General features: G+C 44.9%; 1 protein-coding gene across 1 annotated transcript in view; it reads right to left on the bottom strand.

Moving 5' to 3' along the window:
* The window catches only part of EFEMP1 (EGF-like fibulin extracellular matrix protein 1), a 472,560-nt gene that overhangs the window by 14,633 nt on the left and 435,090 nt on the right, over positions 1-22,837 (bottom strand). The window contains exons 8-10 of the mRNA XM_085612379.1: positions 19,703-19,822; positions 14,032-14,155; positions 13,206-13,401 (exon numbers count right to left, since the gene is read on the bottom strand). Coding sequence (XP_085468505.1) covers positions 13,206-13,401; positions 14,032-14,155; positions 19,703-19,822 — 440 coding nt within the window. The remainder of the gene's footprint in view (positions 1-13,205; positions 13,402-14,031; positions 14,156-19,702; positions 19,823-22,837) is intronic.

Below are 22,837 nucleotides of genomic sequence, written 5' to 3'. Positions count from 1 at the left end.
GCATTCCGTCCATCATTTGTTTGTTGTAACGCTTTTCGCCCTAAGTGGGATGGGTATTCCCAGACGTGGGACCCGTGCTCACTACGCCACTGGAGTCAAGCTATCCTGGCTGATGACGGCTGATAGCCAGAAACCGGTCCTAGGATGCTTGATTCCGGTCCAGGGAAGACATGGCTTGGCAGTTCGGGCTGGACTGTTCCCATGAGGCACAGGGTCAAGACTGATTTGCATATGGCCATGTCTGAACTGGGGTGGCGTAGTGGGTAAAAGAACGATGGATTTAACCCAGATCTCTTGACTGGGGGAGAATGTCTGCATTGTCAGCATTCCGTCCATCATTTGTTTGTTGTAGATCTTGTTTATAAAGGGCCAGAGACCGATCAGAGCAGCAGATGAGGAGACAGAACCTCCTGGTGTCAGGAACTATACAGGGATTGCAGTCGAGAAAATCATGGGTGCACAGACCTCCATCAAGGATTACAGCAAATTGTTGATGGTAGATATGGGGAGAAAGCACACCTGCCTACCCTCCACCCTGCTCACGAATCTTTTGTGCTGATTAATGCGTTACTGAATTTGACCTTCAACTCGGGCACCTGCTTTATTTATATCTGTAAGTGCTTCCTGTTGAAGTTTAATTTTTGTGACAGGAGCATCGTGCCAGAAGGAATCCTGACCTGCATATTTATCCAAGAAGATGCCACCGTTTTGTGCAATACCTCTACTCAACTGGAGTACTTTCTACTGGCTAATCAGTAAGTGCTACCTCGGTGGGTAAATGTATAGTGCTTTTCCTACACTACAGTTGCGTAAAGGACCAGAAGAGTTGTCTCCAGCGACCATGTGTGTCTGTAACTTTTGCCACCGCGCCGATGGGCGCCAGGGTCCGTCGAATGAGCTGTCCATCATAGTGGGGAAAGGGCGGGAAGATGTTGCACACCGCTGGTGTGTGGGCTGGGGCCAAACGGGCGGGGCTTCCATGCAGTTCACATGCCTCTTGTTTATAAAGGGTCAGAGTCTAGAGACCGACCAGAGCAGCAGATGAGGAGACAGAACCTCCTGGTGTCAGGAACTACACGGGGATTGCGCTCGAGAAACTCATGGCTGCACAGACCTCCATCAAGGATTACAGCAAATTGTTGACGGTAGATATGGGGAGAAAGCACATTTGCCTAGCCTCCACCGTGCTCACGAATCTTTTGTGCTGATTAATGCGTTACTGAATTTGACCTTCAACTCGGGCACCTGCTTTATTTATTTCTGTAAGTGCTTCCTGTTGAGGTTTAATGACAGAAGCATCGTGCCAGAATGAATCCTGCCCTGCATATTTCCGTTCCGCCGCGGATCACGGAAGTTTCGACATTTTCGCGTTCCGCGCGGAACGCAAAAATGTCCAAATTTCGCAAGTTCCGCGAGTGGAACGGGAATTGTCGCCCACCCTTAGTCTCTAGTTGGCCGAGGTAGGTACCTTTGTCCAAATAGGAACCCTTACTTCTAGTCAGGGTAAGGGGGATACACACTTTAGATAACCCCTGCTCACCCCCCTGGGTAGCTTGGCATGAGCAGACAGACTTATCCCAAAGGCAATGTGTAAAGTATTTGTACTCTAAATACACAGTAATTCCATGATAACGCCACAAATGGACACCACACCAGTTTAGAAACTCTAAACTCAACAAGACCAAAACGACAAAAATCCACTATACATGCAATAAGAATATGACTTTTCAAAGGTTTCAAGTAACTGGATACATAGAAAACTATTGATACGTAATTCTACACAAAGTATCTCTACAAAATTCACAAGGCCAAACAGCCGCAGAGATGGGAAGTGTCGAGAAACAAAGAAGTGCGTCAGTTTCTGAGTCCTTGGAGAGGTGATGCATCAAATCCGGCTTGTAGGGTGAAGTAATGCGTCCACTCCAAGACGGTTCTGGTCCGTGGGTGATGCATCAGGAAAACTTGCCGCACAGGTGCGATTCGTGGACGATCGATGTGGAGGTGGAAAGCAGTGCTGAGTCGGTTTCTTCACCATCATCCCACGATGCGTTGGTTTTTACAGCCGCCACAGGTGCTGCGTCGCCTCTGCAGCGGCACGGCAGTGTGTAGAGATTCTTCTCTCACAGCGGTGCTGCATCGGGAAAACTGCCGCAAGAAGAGCGATGCATCAATTTTCTCTGTTCTTCAGGTTTCTTCCAGCTCCCAACAGCAGGAACAACCTCCAGAGGCCCAGAACTTGAATAGGGGCCTCCTGACAGGCCAGAACTCTCAGCAGCAGAGTTCAGGGGAGGTTGGGGTGAAGTCTTTGTGTCCCTGAGTCTTCAGAATAGGAGGCCAGCACACACCCTTGGAGAGTGTTCTTCAAACAGGTTCACAGCAAAGTTCCAGTCTTTGTCCTTTTTTGGTGAAAACGGCAACTGCAGGCCAACCCCACACATCACACAGCAAAAGGGCAGTACTCCTCCTCACAGCTCTTCTCCTTGGCAAAGGTTCCTTGACTCCAGAAGTGATCTAAAATTCTGGGATTTAAGGTCTACTACTTATATCCCATTTTGTCTTAGTTCTCTTTGTGCATGGGTCTCTGAACCCAGTCCAAACCAGTTCTGTCTTCACTGGTGCAGTATGACCACATGGAGTGGAGACAGCATTGTGCAAGGGAGACAGGCCCTATTCAAGTACAAGGATATCTCCTCCCACTACTCTAAATGCAACCAAGCCCCATTGAGCTCAGCTGCAAGGTGGCTCAGGTTCCCTTTGAGGTGGGGGGGGGGGGTCTCTGGTACTCTTCAGGTAGCTGTGAGGCCCGCCATGCCTGTTGACTGTTTGTTAGGGAATGACTTGGAGAGCTCACCTTGGGCAAAGGTGGAGCAGAATGCACATTTAGAAATGTTGGGTATGCCTGACTGGGCGTGTGTGACCACCCGGTCAATGGCAGCGAGTAAAGGTGCTCAAGTGGACCTGGAGCCTGAGAGGGAGGCCCAGGTACCTGCCGTCAAGAGTAGAGTCAGGGGGCGTGGGAAACCGGCCCCCGAAGTTCCCACGGTCCAGGTGGGAGCAGACCCTGAGGGGCATGCCCTGGAGCCTACAGGGGAACAGGTAGCCGAATTGGGGAACCTGCCTGAGCTGACCCATTGGCAGCAAGAAGGAGGCCCCTCCAGGGAGGAATTCTGCAAGGAGCAGAAAGAAAGCCCTTCTCTTGTGGGTCTGCGGCAACAGGCTGCAGACCAGGCAGCAGGTGATCAGTCAGGATCACATTGGATCTACTGGGAGAATGCCCTCCTGTATAAAGAGCCTAAGGTTGTTGAGCCTGGGTCCGACCGTGTGCGGGTGGTACCCCAGCGCTTCAGAGCCTTCCTACTGGGGCTGGCTCATGACGTTCCATTGGCAGGACATTTGGGGCAGGACAACACCTTTGAAAGGATTGTCACGCATTTTTATTGGCCCCAAATGCGCAGGAGTTCAGACACTCACTGCAGGACATGTCAGACTTGCCAGGCAAGTGGTAAGAGTGGGAGGAAGCGCAAGGCTCCTCTCCAGCCCTTCCCTGTAGTCAGCACCCCCTTTGAGCGGGTGGGTATTGACATTGTGGGGCCACTGGACCCCAAGACAGCCATGGGCAACAGGTTCATCCTGGTCTTGGTGGACCATGCCGCCCGGTACCCGGAAGCCATACCTCTGAGGACAGTGACGGCCCCCGTGGTGGGACAAGCACTGATGGGAATTTTCTCCCGAGTGGGATTCCCTCGCGAGGTAGTGTCTGACCGGGGAACCAACTTTATTTCCAAGTATATGAAGTCCCTGTGGCAGGAGTGTGGTGTAACCTATAAGTTCACCACTCCTTACCACCCCCAAGGAAACGGGTTGGTTGAGAGATTCAACCGAACCCTTAAAGGCATGATAATGGGTCTTGAGGAACCCATGAGGCATAAATGAGACGTCCTCTTACCATGCCTGCTCTTTGCTTACCGTGAGGTGCCACAGAAATCTCTAGAGTTCAGTCCCTTTGAGCTTCTCTATGGTCACCCCGTAAGAGGACCTCTAAGTCTGGTCAAAGAAGGCTGGGAGCAATCTCCCAGGAAACCTCCCCAGGATGTATATAGCTACATGCTGGCCTTTAGGAACCAGACTAGGCGTTTCAGACAACTCGCTGAGGCGAATCTGGAAACCAGCCAGGAGAAGATGAAGCGGTGGTACAGAAGGTGTGGGTCATGGCCCCCGTGGAGCCCTGTGCGCTCCAGGATAAGTGGACCGGCCCCTTTGAGGTTGTGGAGCGCAAGAGTCCGGTTACCTACTTGGTGGACTTGCGGTCTTCCAGGAACCCCTTGAGGGTCCTGCATGTCAACCGCCTGAAGCCCCACTTGGAGAGGTCCCAAGTGGGCATGCTCTTGGCAACAGATGCTGGGATGGAGGAGGAGACCGAGCCTCTTCCTGACCTCCTGTGAGCCAGAGAGCAAGATGGGTCAGTGGATGGTGTCAACCTCTCTTCCACCCTGACCCCTGAGCAACAGAATGACTGCCACCAGTTGCTGGGACAGTTTTCTGATCTGTTCTCCCTGGTTCCGGGTGTCACTGGTGCGTCCATGAGGTGGACACTGGGGACAGTACACCTGTGAGGCACAAGGCCTACAGAGTGACTGACAGGATAAGGGCTTGCATCAAGGAAGAGGTCTCCAAGATGCTTGCGCTGGGGGTAATTGAGTCCTCTAGCAGTCCTTGGGCCAGCCCAGTGGTCTTGGTCCCAAAGGCTGCCACGCCGGGTGCCACATCCGAACTCCGGTTCTGTGTGGACTACCGAGGGCTCAATGCAGTCACCAGGACTGATGCACACCCCATCCCCAGAGCTGATGAGCTCATAGATCGGCTAGGGGCTGCACGGTACCTCAGCACGTTTGACTTAACATCTGGGTACTGGCAGATCGCCTTGACCGATGGGGCAAAAGAGAGGTCAGCATTCTCCACACCAGATGGGCACTACCAGTTCCGGGTGATGCCCTTTGGGATGAAGAATGCCCCTGCCACCTTTCAGAGGTTGGTCAACCAGGTGTTGGCTGGACTGGACTCTGTCCATTGCAGATTGCAATGGACAGAATGTCATTTACGTCATCAAATGCCCATGCCCATACTGCCTATTCTATTTTGGCAAAACTGAAAGAATACTCCGTACCTGCATCACTAAACACAAAAACCGGATAAGAACGAAGACCACTAGTTCACCTCTGACCACCAACTGGAATGAACACAATCACACAATAGCCCAGTTGAGGTTCACCATTGTAGAGGTGGTGAAGTCACAGGTAGACAGAGATATGTCAAAGTTCTTAACCCAACGTGAAATTCACTGGAAACGATTTTAAATACCCTCATTCCCAAAGGTCTTAATGACAAACTGGAACTCTCCTGCTTCTTGTAACTTTTTTCAATGACACAGTTATAGTGTTGGGTTACTCACATAATTCTTAACGTTGGATCTTGGCACACTTCTTCACCACACGTGGTAATAGGCTCACTGTGTATCCACTGTCTGTCACGACGGTGGGATCTTACATATTAGAAGATTATACGCTTCAATTACCATACCAGTTATCTTGTTTACTACAGCAATGGTTAGCTCATATGGTTTTATTCACAACTATTAAGGGATTTACAGGCCTTGGCACACTCAGTGCACTTTACTAGGGGCTTACCACTAAATCAAATATGCCAATCAGGGAGACAGGGAGCACTTGCACTTGCACTTGCACTTTGACACTGATCAGCACTGGCAAAGTGCGCGAAGCATCTAAGCCAGCAAAAACGAAATCCAGCACAGCATCAAAAATACAGGAAGTAGAGGCAAAAGGTCAAGGGAAACCACGCCAAAGATGCCAAGTCTAACAGGGACCATTTACATTATTGAAAGGAAACTGGTTTAAGCTGAATAGTCCAGTCATTACTAGTATTTCATTCCAAATGATTACCCTTTTCCTTTTATTTTCTTTCTCTCTACCCCTTTTCCCTTTTCTCCATCCTCCACCCCAAATTTCTTCACCCTAATTCATACTGGGGATAGTTACAGTTTTGAAGTAGCAAGAAGGCTTTATTTCTTCTGCCCTTTCCACTTAATTTGTTTTCACATCAAGATATTTAGTTCTGAGCATTTTCTGGGCAGCTAATGCAGGACAGTACATTAACGTTGCTTTAATATTTGCACGTTGCATATGTTGCAGGAACCTTTTGTAAAGTCTGTAGTTTTTTAAAATCTTTGATATGTAAGACAAGCATGATGCATGAAGATCATTCTGCTTCATCTGTGCTTGTTTAGGCATGGAGGGAGAAACAAAAGTGACAGGGAAAGAGAGAAATGCTTGTGAAATCGGACAGAGACGAAGAAAGTAACAAAGAAGCAGAGAAGGGTAGGAGAAAGCAACAGTGGAAAAACAGAAAAGGGTAAAATGCTGAGAAAATTACAGAGCTAGGAAATTTGAACAGAAAAGTAAAAAAAACTAGAAGAGAAACAACCCAACAAAAAAACACAGAAGGAGACAGAACAGGACATGTATAACAGGAAACAATAGATAAAAGGAAAATTTTAATAAGAGAGAAATCAACAGACATTAAAAAGATAAACTAACTGAAATCAGCGAATGCATGGAAGAAGGGACAGCAGACTGAAAACGAACTAAAGAGAGTAAAGCCAAAAGTACACAAATTTGAACAAAACTACCAGAAGTATTTAAAAGTACTATCTGCTACAGGATAGAATAATATAATGTAAATGTGACACCAGTTGAGACTAAGGTAACTATTGCAAAATACTATATTTAATCTTCAGGTCACTAGTAAATCTTTGGGCTATAGTACAGTAGAGGAAATATGCGTATTGCGTAGATCTCTGTAGCCTTCAGGTGAAAACTGCAGTGCTTAATTTATAATCAAATAAGTGCTGGGGCCCAGAAGTCCAAGACTACAAAGTTTGTTGTGCCGAGTACCAAGGTTGTGTAGTCTTGCTTCCACCATAGGCATCTTTAATCGCCTAAAGATACTCTCTAACACTTCGTCTCACTCTTGCAGGTTCTATTTCATCCTTGCGCTCTCCCTTTGTCACAGTTTTTCCGTCTTTTTCTTTCTTTTCCCCTGTTGTGTTTTTCTCTCTCTTGCTCTGAATCAAAGGTTGTTGAAGAAAAGGAAGTGCTGGTCCCTAAAATGAGTGTCCCACCGGCAACCACCACCCCAAATTAAGCACTGGAAAACTGTGAGTTCGTGGAGCTTCTGGTAGAGTCTATGTTTGTCCTGTAGGTCACAAAGTGTAATGCCATTAATGCCCCAAAAGCAGAAAAACTCTCCATTGAAATACTAGGAGAAAACAGCCGGGAATCGGCATGGGAATACCGATTTGTACATGTTATTCCTCAAAAATCTTGTAATCCACATTATTTCCAAACCTAGAAATTACAAGGACCCCTGGTAACGGTAATTCTGAGTTGGACAATAAGGGAAATTATTTAGGGCCGCTCATAATGAGTGCCTAAAGAGTTAATTGGACCACTGCACTTACTGCAGAAAATTGTTAGTAAATACATATAAAAAACAAGTTGCAATTATAATGGGATAAATCAGTGAGTCAATACACCTATTCAGGGGTGTGTGTAACATATCCGCCACAAGTGGCAAACTTAATGTAATAGCTCCACTCAGCCGTGCACTGGTAATATGTTTATATGAAAATGTGACAAGGCGGTCTCACCAAGCATTTTGCGGCCTCAGGACCGCCGCACCACCTCTAGGGTGTGGTGGTTCTCTGGCAGCGTTGACGGTCTGATGGCGGTCTGACCGCCCAAGTCATAATGGGGCGGTTGGACCGCCGTTGGGGCAGTGGCTGGACCGCCACTGCCACGCATCCACAATTCTGGAGGTCCTTGGACCATCAGACTCGTAAATGGGCCCTAAGAGGGAAAATGGATTGTGACTCTGGTGACGGAGTGCAGGTTCGGCATAGAACGAAGGTTTGCGTCTCTGGCTTTCTTCCAAGCATTGTTATTGTGGCCCAGAAACCAATCCGAATTCACTCCTTGTCCCGGCGTCCCTCTCATCCGTTCCCTCCAGTCTGGGCGTGTCTTCCGCCCTTCTCGCATCAACCTCTTCCCGTCAGTCTTTTCTCTACTTCCCCATCCTGGAAATAATATTGCTATTTCCTCCCTTCCTGCTGCTTCCGTAATGCAGTGTTCCCTGTTTCTTCCTTTGCAGGGCACCATATAGACGAGGGGCTTTTTCCCTGTCACAAACCACTTCCACAGGGTTTAACCACTTGAGTGAATAAATAAGATACCTGTACACAAAAAAAACACTGTTCGTTTGCAGTCTACCTGCTTAGTGTATTGTTTTGAAAGAACATGGTTGTAATGCCATAAACCATCATAAATAAGATTTGACTCTTCTTTTGCGGTATAGCCATGTCAAGGATGCATGGTTTGTGTAAAGATGAAATTATCTTACTAACAAATAGCATTGCAGTTGACCAATTTACAGCTAAACCTTCTTTCTTCCTGGTTGAGTACTTCCTCTCCTTTGGAAGTAATTTCTGGCTAATGGACGTAGGCCAGTCCACTCCTTATGGTCATGGTTCTGCCAGCCCTGCTCCTAGTCCATCTCCGTCTACACATGAAAAGTCTTTGCAAAGTCAGGGCAACTTAATACTGGATGGGACATGTATGTTTATAAGGATTCAAAATCATGAATAACAGCTACAGTGGGTTTCCTAATTTTCATTGAAGTTGATTTCTTCCGTAGGTCATTGAGAGTAACTGCTTCAGTAGCAAAATAAGGTATAAATCTTCTCAAAACGGAATGGAGAGTTTTTATGAGTCTGTAAAAGGTACTTGTTGGATGGTAGCCGTTTTTTTTCCTCCTGGGATTGACTTTATTTTCTGATGAATATCCTAAGCACTTCAAGCTAGAAGGCTCCTTTGGATTTGCTTGTAGGCCAGCTTCTTTGAGGAATCTGAATACTTTACTTAAATGTTGCAGATGTGAAGTCCAGTCCTTGTTGCAGATCACAATATCATTGAGATATGCAGCGGCATGTTCTTTTTGGGATTGTACGATTTGATTCATAAAGCTCTGGAAGGTAAAGTGTGATCCATGCAAGCTAAAAGGAAGAACCCAGAATTGACAGAGTCTGGCAAGAGTGAACAAGTTAGCATTCTGCCTAACCTTATAATGCCACAGGAATTTGCTAGTAATCTTTTATAAGGGATAACGATACAACTGATCCTAACTGCTCTATGAATTCATCAATGTAGGTTTGGCATGCATCAAAATGCAATATGGAGTTTGGTTGCCTAAAGATGATGCAAATCACATGAAACCATCAGATTTTGGGACAAACACAATACGTGAACTCTATCCACTCTTAGAGGGTCTATAATATTGGTCTATAGCTGTGGTTTTTAACATTTTGACTTTTGTAGACCCCCCACTTTACCATTACTGGAACTCTGGGGTCCCTACTGAATCATTTTTGGAATCCGAGAACCCTCACTGAGTCATTACTGAAAGTCGAGGAAGCATTTTCGATGGTCTGAAATGCAAAAAATACACACACAATACAGAAAACAAGCATTCATCCCAAAAATATCTAAATTATGAAATATTTTATTTATTTCACAAACAAATGCAAAACATTCAGAATTTTAATTTTAATGGGAAGATTAAAGGTTTTCTAAATTCAATTCTTATCTTATTAGCTTCAGTAACTATTTCATGTTTTACTAAGTGAATTAAACCTGGACTCACGGAGAAAAGCATATAGATTTTCTTTTTAGCTCTCATCACTTCTGCCGCATCAGCCAACATAGTTGGCAGAGAGCAACCTGTGCTAACGTTTCAGGAATGGATAGAGGATTCTCAGTTCCCTCAGAATTGAAAGACAATACTCTACATTACCTAATATGAATGCATTGTTTGTGGAAGGATCAGATCCTTCCCATTTTGTATATTGGTTAACATGGCATATCAGTGATTTTTTTCTTTTCTATGATAAATCAAGTTTATATGTTATTTTATTGATAAGCTCCAAAAACTTGCAGAGCTCCAACCAGTGTCCTAGCATTTTATTTGCTGATGTTGATAACAGTAGTGATACAAAATATCCTGGCTGAAACTCTTCAATTTGATCACCATATTGTACTGTCTCTGTTGATTCTGTTGGGTCTTAGCCATGTTTTCTTCCATTATCTTTCTATTGTTAAGGACATTTTCATGCAAAGAACAGCATTTTTTAATATAAGCTTCCTCTGCCTTCCAAAGCACTAAGGACCTCATTACGAGTTTGGTGGTGCGGGAGCGGGACCACCCCACTCCCGCACCTCCAATCCTGCGGTTGAACCATCTGACAGATTTGGAGTTTCCTCCTGTCTGGTGGGCAGTTCTTTGGCGTTCCACGGCGGTGCCTATAAAATAGGCACCACAATGGGAACGCCAAAATCAGTACCTGCATGGCATGGACTGTTGCAGTCCTTGCTGTGCAGGTACTAGGGTGCATGCACACAGGGGGGGGCATAACATGTGCCCCCTGCATGCACCCCACGGCGCAGAAGCACAAGCGGGCCCTGTAAGGTCCCCTTTGTTTCCTCACTATCACACTTTTCATGGCAGTTGCACCGCAATGTAAAGTGTGGTGGTGAGGAAACTCGCAACATGCTTGGCAGGGCTGCAGATGCCCTGTCAAGCATATTATAGCCTCAAGACCATCTCCACCACCAGGGATCTCTGATCCCTGGCAGTTGTGGTGGTCCTAGAGCGGCCCAACCTTCCTGGTCGTAATAGGGTGGTCAGAAGACTGCCATCATCATGCCCCACGCGAGTCTGGCAGTCCGTGGATCACCAGACTCGTAAGGAGATCCTAAGTTCTATATTGGGATGTTACTTCAGACACCAATGGATTTTTACAGGTAAGGCTTCAAAGAACTGAGCCAAAATCACTTTGTTTTTTATAGCTTCTGTAGTGATATTTACGGAATGACGCTGAGTTTCACTGAGACCCTTCATCCAGAAATAGAGAGCTCACAGGCTTTCTCTAGGATTCCACCTTCCACTCTGAAATTCACCTTGTAACTTTCCTCTTCCACACTTACTTGTTCTAATATTGAAGATTACAAATATTCATAAGGGGTGGTTCCTAATGGATTAGCCACTTGACAAGCTGTTTGTAGTTTACAAGTGGAGGCTGTATTGGCTCAAAATTCTGTCAGCCAGGGCGCATTACCTCCTCATCTAGTACTCCTCAACCTAGTCCTTATGACATGTGGGCTGGGACGAGGAGGACCTTGAATCTGGGTAATGATGATCACCAGCAAGAAATTGTGTCATTACCTCCTCATCTCGCCCTCCTCATCCCAAGCCACATATCGTAAGGACAGGGATGAGGAGGACTCCGAATCAGAGAAATGGAGATTACTGGTAAGTAATTATGTAGTTCTAGGCTATTCTTTCAAAATTGGTACAGAAAAATGAACAAACCTCTCCCACAGAAGCTGGGACGCTTGGATGAACGCGAACATTCCATTCATTCGAATCTGCCAACAATGGAGTAGTCTTGAGCTTTTAAGTTCTATGCCAACCAAACTGTTTGTGTCTTTAGTGCATTCTAGGAAAGTGTCCTCTCTAGTTACGAGGTTTGAGATTGTTGTTCAACAGGTGAGCTGTAAATGTCTCTGACCTTCTGCCAGCTATTGAATTATTGCCTCAATCTTGGCCTGCAGACCTCACTTCTGACTCCTTCTATAGTGGATTGAAGAAGTAACGACATCAGCAAATGGCCTTCTTTTCTGTGATCTTTTATTTATTTCTGGAAATGTTCTTTTTTGCCAACATATCGGACAATCGCTTTGCCAGTCTATCTCTAAACTTCTAGTTTTATAGCATTTTCTTTAAATTGTCTTACTCTTTTCCTCATTCTAACCCTTAGGTTTTTATCTGTTGCTAATGTCTCATTATATGTTCACCAAATATTGTAAATAATAAATGTAAATAAGTTTGAAAAGAAAGTATGAATGACCCTTATTCTTCTGTTGCCTGGCAATTGTCTTCATCCCTGTGATAATTATTTGTTGTCTTTATGCTTTTCTGTCCAGATTTCTCTTGGACTCCCAACCAGTAATCCAGACTGCTAGTAATAGTCTTCCCTCAGAGGTTGTGGCTCATCCACAGAGCACCCTGAGGGGAACATTTTCCCCGGCTCTGTCAGAGTGCAAGTTTGGCATGGAGTATAGGTTCAGTGTCTTCGACTTTCTACCAGGTATCGGAATCTAAGCAACGTAAATGACCTAGTTCCAGTCCTCGTCCTAGTGTCCCTCCCATACGTTGCCTGCAGTATGCGCATGTCCCCCCCCCCCCCTTTCTCGTGCCGGCATCTTCCATCAGCCTTTCCCGCCTTGCTCTCCTTGGTAATAGGGTTTCCATTTTCTCTTGTCTCATCAATTCCCTGCTGCTACTAGTACGTGGTGTCCATGTTACTTCCAGGTCAGCCCGCCAAGAATGCCCTTGTTTTCCCTGTAACAGTGTGACTCTGAATACATGCCTAGTAAAAGTGCTTTACATAGGATATAACTAGAGGTGTGGCTATAGTGCTTTACATACTAATGTGTTGTAGAACATGGCTTGACTATGGAGCTATACACGCTGTGGCAATACCGGTGAGGTTACGATGCCTTTCATTTTGCAACAGTGTGAAAATAGGCCTGACTATGTAGCTATACATGCTGAGGCAGGTTACACATCTTTAGATACAGGGCCGCTACAGAAAATGGCTCGAAGATGGAGCTATAACTGCTAGGACATTACTAGGCTACATCACTTTACATTCTGGGGTTCTGGAATATTTAATTAATTCTCATTTATAAATGCCTATAAAATTATTTTGATTAAAATACAATTAATGTGATAAATTGTGTTGTAAGTACATTTTAGCCCAAAATTTTGTTGGGGCTTATTCACCCGACAGCCTGCTGGAAGGGTTGGGATCGTACCTTACGCTGGGTTGCTCAGTCGGATTTAGGGCTTGCAATAAAAGAAATGCAGGCCTCAGTCGGATTTAGGGCTTGCAATAAAAGAAATGCAGGGCTGTCTTGCATCCCCAGTAAAAACTTTTACAGGAGAACTGTCTACTGTAATGTAATCAACGCTTTAAGAAAGGACAACAAACAAACACAGACACAGAAACTACTCACCCTAAGGTAGAAATCTCCATTTTCATTTCCAGACTTGATTCGGAAAGTGTTGATGGTGTTGGCATAGATGGTTGTTGCTTGGATTTGGAAGATGTCAGATGGCACAGATCGGTCTGAACGGATGCTCATATACTTATAGACGATTGAGTATGGAAGGTCTCTGCACAATGGATTTGACATGCCGCAAACACAACGACTGAAAAATGGGAAATTATATTGAGATTGAACACGAATCTCATGCTACAAACAAGGCTGATTCCAAGTTGGTCAGAATTCTCTGACTGCTGTGCACATCCCTTTTTGGACTGAAACGCAAGTTGAGTGGTGTTTACTGTGTGCATTAAATCCCTTATCTTTCATTAAATTTCCGCAGATCAAACCTGACACAATTTAACAGAGGAAAAGTGTATGGCATTTACCGTACTATGCAGATTTTGGTGTGTTGAGTAACAAAATACACATGCTATTCCCCAAACACTCAGAACATGTGCTTTTTATAGCTTGCTTAATCTCCACAATGGCCCCCACAACGCTAAGGATGCCTGGCCTCCACCTTGGGGGTGCCCAGGAGTGGACACCTCACAGGGAAAGCCAGGATGGGTTCCACAGCGGTATTCGTACAAGCGCCTTGAGACCCTTGCGGTGAGTAGTGCGCTATACAAATATCAAATTTACATTTACATTTACATTGCACCTGATAAACAGTGCACTGTAGGATATTGTTACTTATCGGGTGTGATTAATACCACCTTCATTCTGACAAACTTGGAATCAGTACCTCATTAAAGCTTATGGAGCCCATGGCCAAAGTATGCAGCATACTCACTTCTCAGACATGAGACTGTAGGGTTCTTGACAAGGATTTCTTGGGTAGCAGCGAAATCCTCCATAATAATTCCAGCACATTTCATCATCTCTGCAGTCATTCACGGCTTCACATTCATTTATATCTGTTAACATGTAAAGAAAGGGGCTAATTGAAGTAGCTTTGCACCAAAAAAACTAAAAGCAAATCAGCCATTCTTTCATGATTTACATGCATGTTCAAATCGTTTAGAGCCGAAATGAATATGCATTAAAATGTACTTCCTCCCATTGTAGTGAGGATTTGTCCTGTGGCCCAACATAATGAAAAATATAGGAGCGATTTACCGTGTGTCTTAAAATCCGGTGATTGGAGTGCAAAGTTTTGCTAGACAACGCGGGGTCCTACACAAACATTAGGAATCCAACCCTATAGTATAAACAGCCTCTAGGTGATGCTGAAAGGCACAAAGTTAGTTGAAGAAACACATAAATTAAAATCTGACCCAATCATCTGAGGGAGCACATTTAGACGACATCCTGGAATGCCCACCACTTGTCATGAAAAAGGGTCTCCAGCAGCCAGCAAATTGAACAACATCCTTCAATGTCAATTGAGGCCTGGAGGAACAGCTGGATGCAATTAAAAAAGACACAAGACCCCAGAAAGAGAATGATGACACAGGAGATGTCTGGGACACCTAATATTCTAGCCCACTGACTGCTTTACAGAAACACTTGAAGTAAAGGTATGTAGGTGTGGTGTGCCAACTGCTATCAAGAGGTGTCAAACAGTGCTAACTGACCTGCTCGACATCACTAATGATGCCAAACAAAAGTGCATGCCATGCCTCAGCCAATATCCAGACCTGTCAAAATGATCCCGTAAACAGCAGATCACAAACCTCTTTGAAAAAAATGGAATTAAGAAATAAAAGGCATGCCCATGACTTGCTCTGTGATAACAGGTGTCAAAGAAATGTTGGTATTTAACTGGACAACCTTTTAACAATATTCCTTGCCTGATGGATGGAGACAATGGGCCTGATTTAATGTTTGACAGAAGGCTTACTCCGTACAAGTGCTACAGGATGTAATGCACTTGTAATACGGCAGGCAGGATATCAGTCACAGTTGTGACGGAGTAAGCTGTCTGCCGAACTGCAAACCAGGCCCGATGTCTAGCTCAACAAATACCATTCATGTGGCATTGCTTAGCATGTTTGCATTCTGCTCTCCTATCAAGCGGGTAGCTAGGTGATGTTTGATCTGTGCCGGGAGATGCGGGAGCGGAATAGGTTATGAGAGGGGCAGGACCTTTGGAGTATGTTTGACTTCAAGGCTACCCCTTCCCGGTCTCCATGAGAAACATTCATTCCACCACAATCGGGCTGAATTTTTGCATTAATTCTAGATGGAGAGATAAGTATACCCTCCATACTTTGTTCATGAGGGAACAGCTTTCTGTTCCGTCAAATATAAATATATAGGACAATTCCTTAACCAATACCAGGGAGGGAACTATTGTTTTGCCCTGAAGAACGCCCAGGACCGAGCAGGCCTCTAATCAAGGGCTGAAACATGTTGGCATATCTTTAGGGTCATAGAACCATTACCTCCAAAAGACTCCTTTTTTATATTTATTTTAGCATCTGCTACGTCCCCGCGAATAAAGGGATACCTGGGGAACGCAGTAGGATTTTTATCTTTAGACCCCCTGGCCTACATCTCCTAAGCGCTCCCTGAAACACGGTTGAGCCCACCCGGACCTTTAGGAGTCAGGGTGAACCCGATGATGAAGCATGACACCAATAGGGTGTAAGAGGGTTATTTAACAAAAAGGAGTTGCATCCTTTCCGGCATCTAAGCGGAGTATGCCACGTAATATTTATTTTGAGCTTGATGGTCTGGATACTTTATGTTTGTTGATGTTTGATCTGTTACTGAAACAATGCGTTTATGTGCCACACCCAAAATATTCTATCATTGGAAAGTGAACAATTATCTGATATTTTTGCTGGGAACATAAATTAGATCATTATATCAATCTTGGAGACATATCCTATTTGGAAATGGCTAAGTTGTTATATAGTCAATAACTCTGAAGAAGTCCTTCCTGGCTTTTATAGCCATGAGCACTCTGACAACCTGATCTAATTGTGTATCATTTGTGCACTGTCGAGAGACAAATACCTGCCCTCAGTAGACTCCCCTCAGACTCTTTATAGAATGACTGAATTGAATGGGACACAAGAAAAACCACAGAGTACTCCATAGCACATTGATCCCAGGAAGGTAAGACTAAGGGCCTTTTTATGAGTTATGGCGGTCCGAGGGACCGGCATACCCATGGTGGCGGTGCGGTGGTCTGACCACCCTATTACAAGTAGGGCGGTTGGATCGCCATGGGACCATTGCTGCCTCCAGGGTTCTGTGATCCCTGGTGGTCTTGCAGCAGTCTGAGGCCCCAAATATGCTGATGATGATGCTGCGGCACCGTCAAGCATATTAGGAGTTTCCTCACCGCCACAGTAGTCATGGCGGTGAGCCCGTCATGAAAAGTGTGGTGGTGAGGAAAAAAAGGGGACTCTGGGCCCCTGAGCCAGGGGATGCATGCAGGGGGGGCACATAGTTTGCCCCTGCAATTCCTGCAGGGCATGGATTTGAAAGTCCATACGCTCCAGGAACGTGCAATGGCGTTCCCATTGCGGTGCCTTTCTAAGACTTACGTATGAGCCTTAGCACTGCACCGCCGTGGGCCAGTCACCGCAGGACCACCAGACCTGGACTCCAGCCGGAATCCGGCGGGTGGGCTCAATATGGCCTTGGCGGTGTAGCAGTGGGGCGCTGGCGTGGAGGCCCCTGACCCAACGGCAAAGTCATAATGAGGCCCTATAAAAATATACTGTTTATTTTTTTTGAGGAAGATGTAGAGCTGTCTCAGAAATGTGGAAGTGCAGCTCGATCCATGGCTCTCTGTACATTTAATCAAAATGTGTTCAACAGAGAGACAGGTAATGCCGGAGTAAACCATGTGCTGCACTATACTCAATTTAAAATAAAAGTAGCAGGACCATAAAGATTCCTAACGCTTCCAGACATATTCAAAAGGGTGTTCTCTTGACACATGTCATGCACATATTTTTTTTCTCCTGGTCCAAATCTTTTATCCAGCCCCCCTGCCCCATTACAAATTGCCATACTAGCTGAAAGCCATGCTAACGCACACTCAGAGCTGGTCCCATGTCAAATGTAAAGTTATCAACACCACTAAAAACTGCAGTTTCACAACTGGTAAGGTAGGTAATCTTTATTGTACAGTTAATTTAAACTCACAATTTAAAAACTCACATTTTAAAACATTCAAACGTTAAAATACATGAATTTGCCTTGTCTCTCTTTATACATTAGTGATTAAGACTGAGCTTTTACGGGCTGAAATGTAGTTTCCTCCCCTTCTTCTATGCGTCGACCTCTTTCCAGATTTGAATACAGTGTAAGTGACCTCACAGCCTTGCAAAATGTCTTCCTGAAACCTGAGTTTCCATCGTAAACCTCAACATGATCCAGCAAGGAATTAGGAGAGGGGAAAACTAAAAGGTATGGTAGATATCATAGATAAAATACTAAAGGAACCTATGAAACCATTCAATTCGTAGAAAAGAGATTGCAACTTTTTCTTGCTTGCACAAACATGTGCAGCAGAACAGATCTCTAGGTTAAGGAATGCTCTTAAAAAGAATGACGGATTGTAAAACTATTCAAAGGTGGTACATTGAAATACTTTCAAAACTTTTGACAGATCTAATTAAAAAATATAAACCAGTAACAGTATGATGGAGAATGAATTTAGGGAATTTAAATGACCGCCATTAGCAAACATAAACTTAAGGAGATGATAGATAATGAAGGTCACGGTAGCTAGGGCTCTTCACACTGCTTGAAGGCCTTTAAAGCACACACAAAGGGAGATTTAATAAGGGCGTTAGTGATGAAAAAGTGGCAATGTGGTGAAAAATAGTGAAATTAAGGATCAAACGGAATAAACACTAAATTCTAACAAGGGGTGACTGTGGGGGCACAACATATTATGTGAATAACCTGTTTACATAAAATGTTGTGTACTCACTAGACGGTCTCAAGCAAAGTCACTACCAATAAGAGAAAACGCAGGTCCTGGCAGTAAAATGTAAGGAAATGAAGGCATTGTTTGTGTATTGTGCCTGTTCTGGAAAGGTTAGAATGGTCCCTAAATGGACACAGACTTTGCCATCTTCTTTTGATAGATTTCTTGTGGAATTTCCAAAATCTGCTGCATTTTTGCAAAGAATTCTAGGTAGTAGAAACCAGGAATATAGTGGATCTAATGATGTTCGAACCAAGAAGTGATGCACACAGACTGAGTGGTATATCCTAATTCTGCACTTCTAAATGCACACTTTAAGGTCATGAAACTGTAACCACACGAGCGAGTCAAACATCTCAAGATGATATGAAATTTCTACTGCTGTTGATACTGAGCTTCAGAGATGACTGAGTACCAAAATAATGCCATCTCTTGACGTAGAAAAAGCACTGGACATAGTTGAATGGAACTACTTATTCAGGAATATGGAAAGACTATCCTTCCAGTGCTTCACAGCGATGTGCAGCGTTTTACAAAATGTCAACACAGATAATGTCATAGTTGATGATAGAGAACCACAACGTATAGCATGGCCTCCCCAATGAGGAAAAGGGAAACATAGTTACAATCATCCATGTTCCGATGTGGAGGCCCCAAAAGTTGAAGATCCCTCAATGTATAAAGAAATGAGCAGAAAGGCACTTTTTTCCCCATTTGTGATCTTGCAATGAGGGTCAGTCCTTCCTAATGCAGCGGAGCGGGTAGGTGAGCCGGACTGCTCTGAGTGGGAGCAGTGACACTACTTTGAGTGTCCATATACTCTGCTGCGGTCTGATGAAGCAGCACTTGAATCCTTAAGAGGTTGGCTGCTTTTCTCCGGGGGAACATCCTACCGAGAGAAGAAGTGGTATGTAGAACCACACCACACACTGTAGATAGTTTTCATTTAGTCACTAGGTCCTGAGGAATCGCCAACTGATCTATTAGAGACATTTTATAGGCGAGAAACATGTTGACCACTAAGGGGTAGAGCGTAATTTTTGTCAGATTAAAACAAAATAGTCGCCCTCCTTCTTCTTTTTACTTTTTAATCAGGTTATGACCTCTCCAGAATAAAAACAATTATAGAGGATTCCCTTACCTGTTTTAATCCACACACCACATCTACATCTTACCAGGCCCCTCACACCCATGGCACCTATACGGCAAGGAACAAAAGATCTCCGATAAAGAGCCCCTTTATGGGTGCCCGTCGAGCATTGCAGCGCCGGCTCGACGAGGAGCAGACCCATATGATGAAGCATGACACCTAGCTTGCTGGGTGTGTGAGGGTCCTAGTTCCGAAAGGAGGTATTTGCCACCTCCCCACCACTCTGACTACTCACCAGGTGGCCAATTTGCCACCCAGGAACACTGTACCTCTTTTGTCTTCCAATGAGGGATAGGTCCCACAATCTACACCATAATCCTTTGCACAGACAGAGAGGTTCACAAAGTACAAATCTGGAATCCAATACTGCAAAGTAAAGAAAGTTCAAAGACCATATACACTTCAAACTCCATTTACCTTGACATGATCGAGATGCGGCTAGTTGGTATCCATCTGGGCACACACATGTGAATCTTCCTGGTTCGTTGACACACTGATATTGGCACAGGTAACCAGAGGCTCTGCATTCATCGATATCTGCAAACCATGAAAATGTGCAACTGTTACTAAGATATAATTAGTCAAAGTGTGCTACTTTTCACTTGATGTAAATTCCTTTTTTGTCAATGGTCATCAAGTGATGGGCAGGTTGGTTGTGCTCCTTTCACTACCTGGAGTGAGTGGGTAGAAAAGATACCTGTTCAGCGTCTCTGCAAGATATAAATCCTCTCCAGGACTGTTATTATGATACCAATAGCTGTAGTAATTTACATCTTATCCCCTTGCTTTGTAAAGTGAATTGAAACCATATTACTTGCAGTATAATTTGCTTCATTTTAAATCTAAGTATCAGTTTGATGAAAAATAATGAAACAACAGGTAAAAACAAAAAACTTTTTTTAAATGAGCTTTTCATTACATCAAAACTGGATTTGTAATTTTGCCTACAAATCTCTTGAACACTGGTTTTATCAGTGGTGTAGCAAGGGGGGGCGGTCCGCCCCGGGCGGCAATAGTTTTGGGGACGACGGTGCTCTTACCTGTAGCAGTGCAGATGGCTGTTGCAGGAATTGCTAGCACCCCCATCTCCTACATGCTGCTGATGGGTGCCAAACAAAGGGACCGCCACGGCCGACACAGCGGCTAGCTACGCCACTGGGTTTTATCCTTCCAAAGTCTTACTCAGCCCTTGTTTGAGGGACGGAAAAGTGAACCAGTTGGGTATTTTCACTGCTGATGGTGTGGCATGATTTGTTGCAACTATGTGAGGCTCCAATTATCAAAATGGGTGGCCCTATGTAAATGGCATTGTTTGCCGTTCGTCCTGCTGAAACCACGGTCTGATGCTGCATAACGGCGTGCAAGGCATGCAAAAGAAAGAATATGCATGACGGTATCCCTTTGGTCAGAAAGGTGAGTTGAATGCCAACCAGCGATGAGGTGGCATATGTTTAGTATGCCCCAGGATGGTGCAGGAAGATTTCCCGGATCCATCGGATGCCGCACATTCAAGGGTTAGAGTCACAGACTTCATCTGCTGTGGATAGGTCGTGGCCTCCTTCGCAGTTCTGGTGGGGAGATCACATGATGACAGAATAGCAGTGCAGCCAGGAACACCCTTGAAAGATGTGGGACTGCAGAACCTACACCGTGACATTTACGTGGGACACAGGGTCACTCTTTGATGGTTGGGAAGTCATAACATTCATGTTAACAGAGTAGTCAGTGACACAATGCTGCAGTCCACCTCGCACAAGCACACACAGTGATTGAATGCAGCTGAGTAGGAGATGGGCAGGAAGGTGTGTGATACCTGCTCAGAGCAACAATTGGTGGGGGGTGCCTTTTTGTACAGGTATTTGAGGGTCAAGCATATCAGCCTTTTTAAAACTTAAACTATTGTAAATTTGTTCTAAAAATTAAATGTCATATCTGCATATAACTTTTTATTTTACTTTTTAATTTATGTTATTCAGTAAAAAAAATTGTGAAACTATGCAGGTCTGGTGGCTCAGTGGACTAATTCATCCACTGTAGGGGCCTGTGTTTGACCTCATGGTCACAGGTTCAAATCCCAGCGGGTCCACTCAGCCTTTAATCCACCTGAGGTCAATAAAATGAGTAGCATTGAGTTGGGTAACAATAAACATCTGTTATTCAGCGCCAGGAGACCCTGACCGGGTAAACGTGCACTTTACAAATCCATGTTATGCTATGTCTTAAGTCCTAACACTATGGAATGTATTCTCACAACAATAATAATTTGAAACATCAAGCTGCTGATGCAACTCTCCCACACCCATATATGTGGCTGATTCATCCCAAATATTGGCGAAGTATGTGTCACCTATGCAGTTCTAACATGAATACAATTATCTTATGTACCACAAGGAGATTTGTACACATTCCAGTCATGCACTTGTAATCAGGGCATTGCCCAGTTCATTCAGGATTTACTGTCACAGTGGACATTCTTATCAATTGTAACTTTTCTTTTGTAAACCACAAGAGTGTGAGAGAATTTGACACATTCTCCAAAACAAAAATCACTGATAATATCACATCTAATGCCTGTTTTAACTTCAATATTCTTTTCTGTTTGAAACTACTGTAGCCTTCTCTGGGAACCAATCCAGGAAGAGATCTCCTAACCATGACATTCCAAACCTAGCTAATTGCTTCTTCTCTATAGAGTCTGCTTTGGGGGGAAACTAGGTATTCACTGGGAGAGGGATGGCGGAGTGAAACAGTAACATTCCCCAGCTTTCTGCCAACTGGTGCTATTCTCCCGATGTACACCTCATGAATCCATAGCTAATGACATGGACGCAATGATGCTGCTTTTACAAGACAGGAGGATACTACTTCCCTTTCAGGTGAGGCAAATTTTAAAGACCATGAAACCAAAAGAGCACTTAGTGCCTGATTACGACTTTGGCAGTGTGGGAGCGGGGCAGCACGTCACTGCCCTTCCCGCACTGCCAAAGTAGACTGCCGGCCACCCTCCAGATTACAAGTTGTAATCCGGGCAGGCGGTCCTGGGGCAGCTGGCCCACAATGCTCCTTTTCCAAAGGCTCATAGGAGAGCCTTAGAAAGGCAGGGCCTTAGAAAGGCAGTGCAGTGGGTCAGTCACAGCGCATTCCAGACTGTAAAGTCCATGACATGCTGGAACTGGGGGTGCATGCACAAAGGGGGGTACAACAGGTGCCCCCGGGTATGCACCCCCTGTAGGGCCCCCTTTGTTTCATGAAGGAAGAACCTCCATGACTCCGCTGGTGGTCATAAAACTTGTAATATGCGTCAGCGGTATCACCAGCATATTGTGAGCCCCTGACCGCAGTGGGACTGCCAGGAAATGCGGTTCCCTGGCAGTTGCAACTATGCAATGGTGGTCTGACCGCCAAAGTTGTAATACAGCAGTCGGAATGCCAGTGCGTTGGTGGCTGGACCACCGCGCCCCCATGAGTCTGGCAGGTCCTCGAACTGCCAGACTCGTAATCAGCCCCTAAGTGTGTATGAGAATCATGAAAGCAAGTTCGAAGTTGGGTATT

This window comes from Triturus cristatus, chromosome 6 (assembly GCF_964204655.1).
Source record: "Triturus cristatus chromosome 6, aTriCri1.1, whole genome shotgun sequence".
Taxonomy (NCBI): Eukaryota; Metazoa; Chordata; class Amphibia; order Caudata; family Salamandridae; genus Triturus; species Triturus cristatus.
This window is presented reverse-complemented; position numbering and strand designations above follow the sequence as displayed.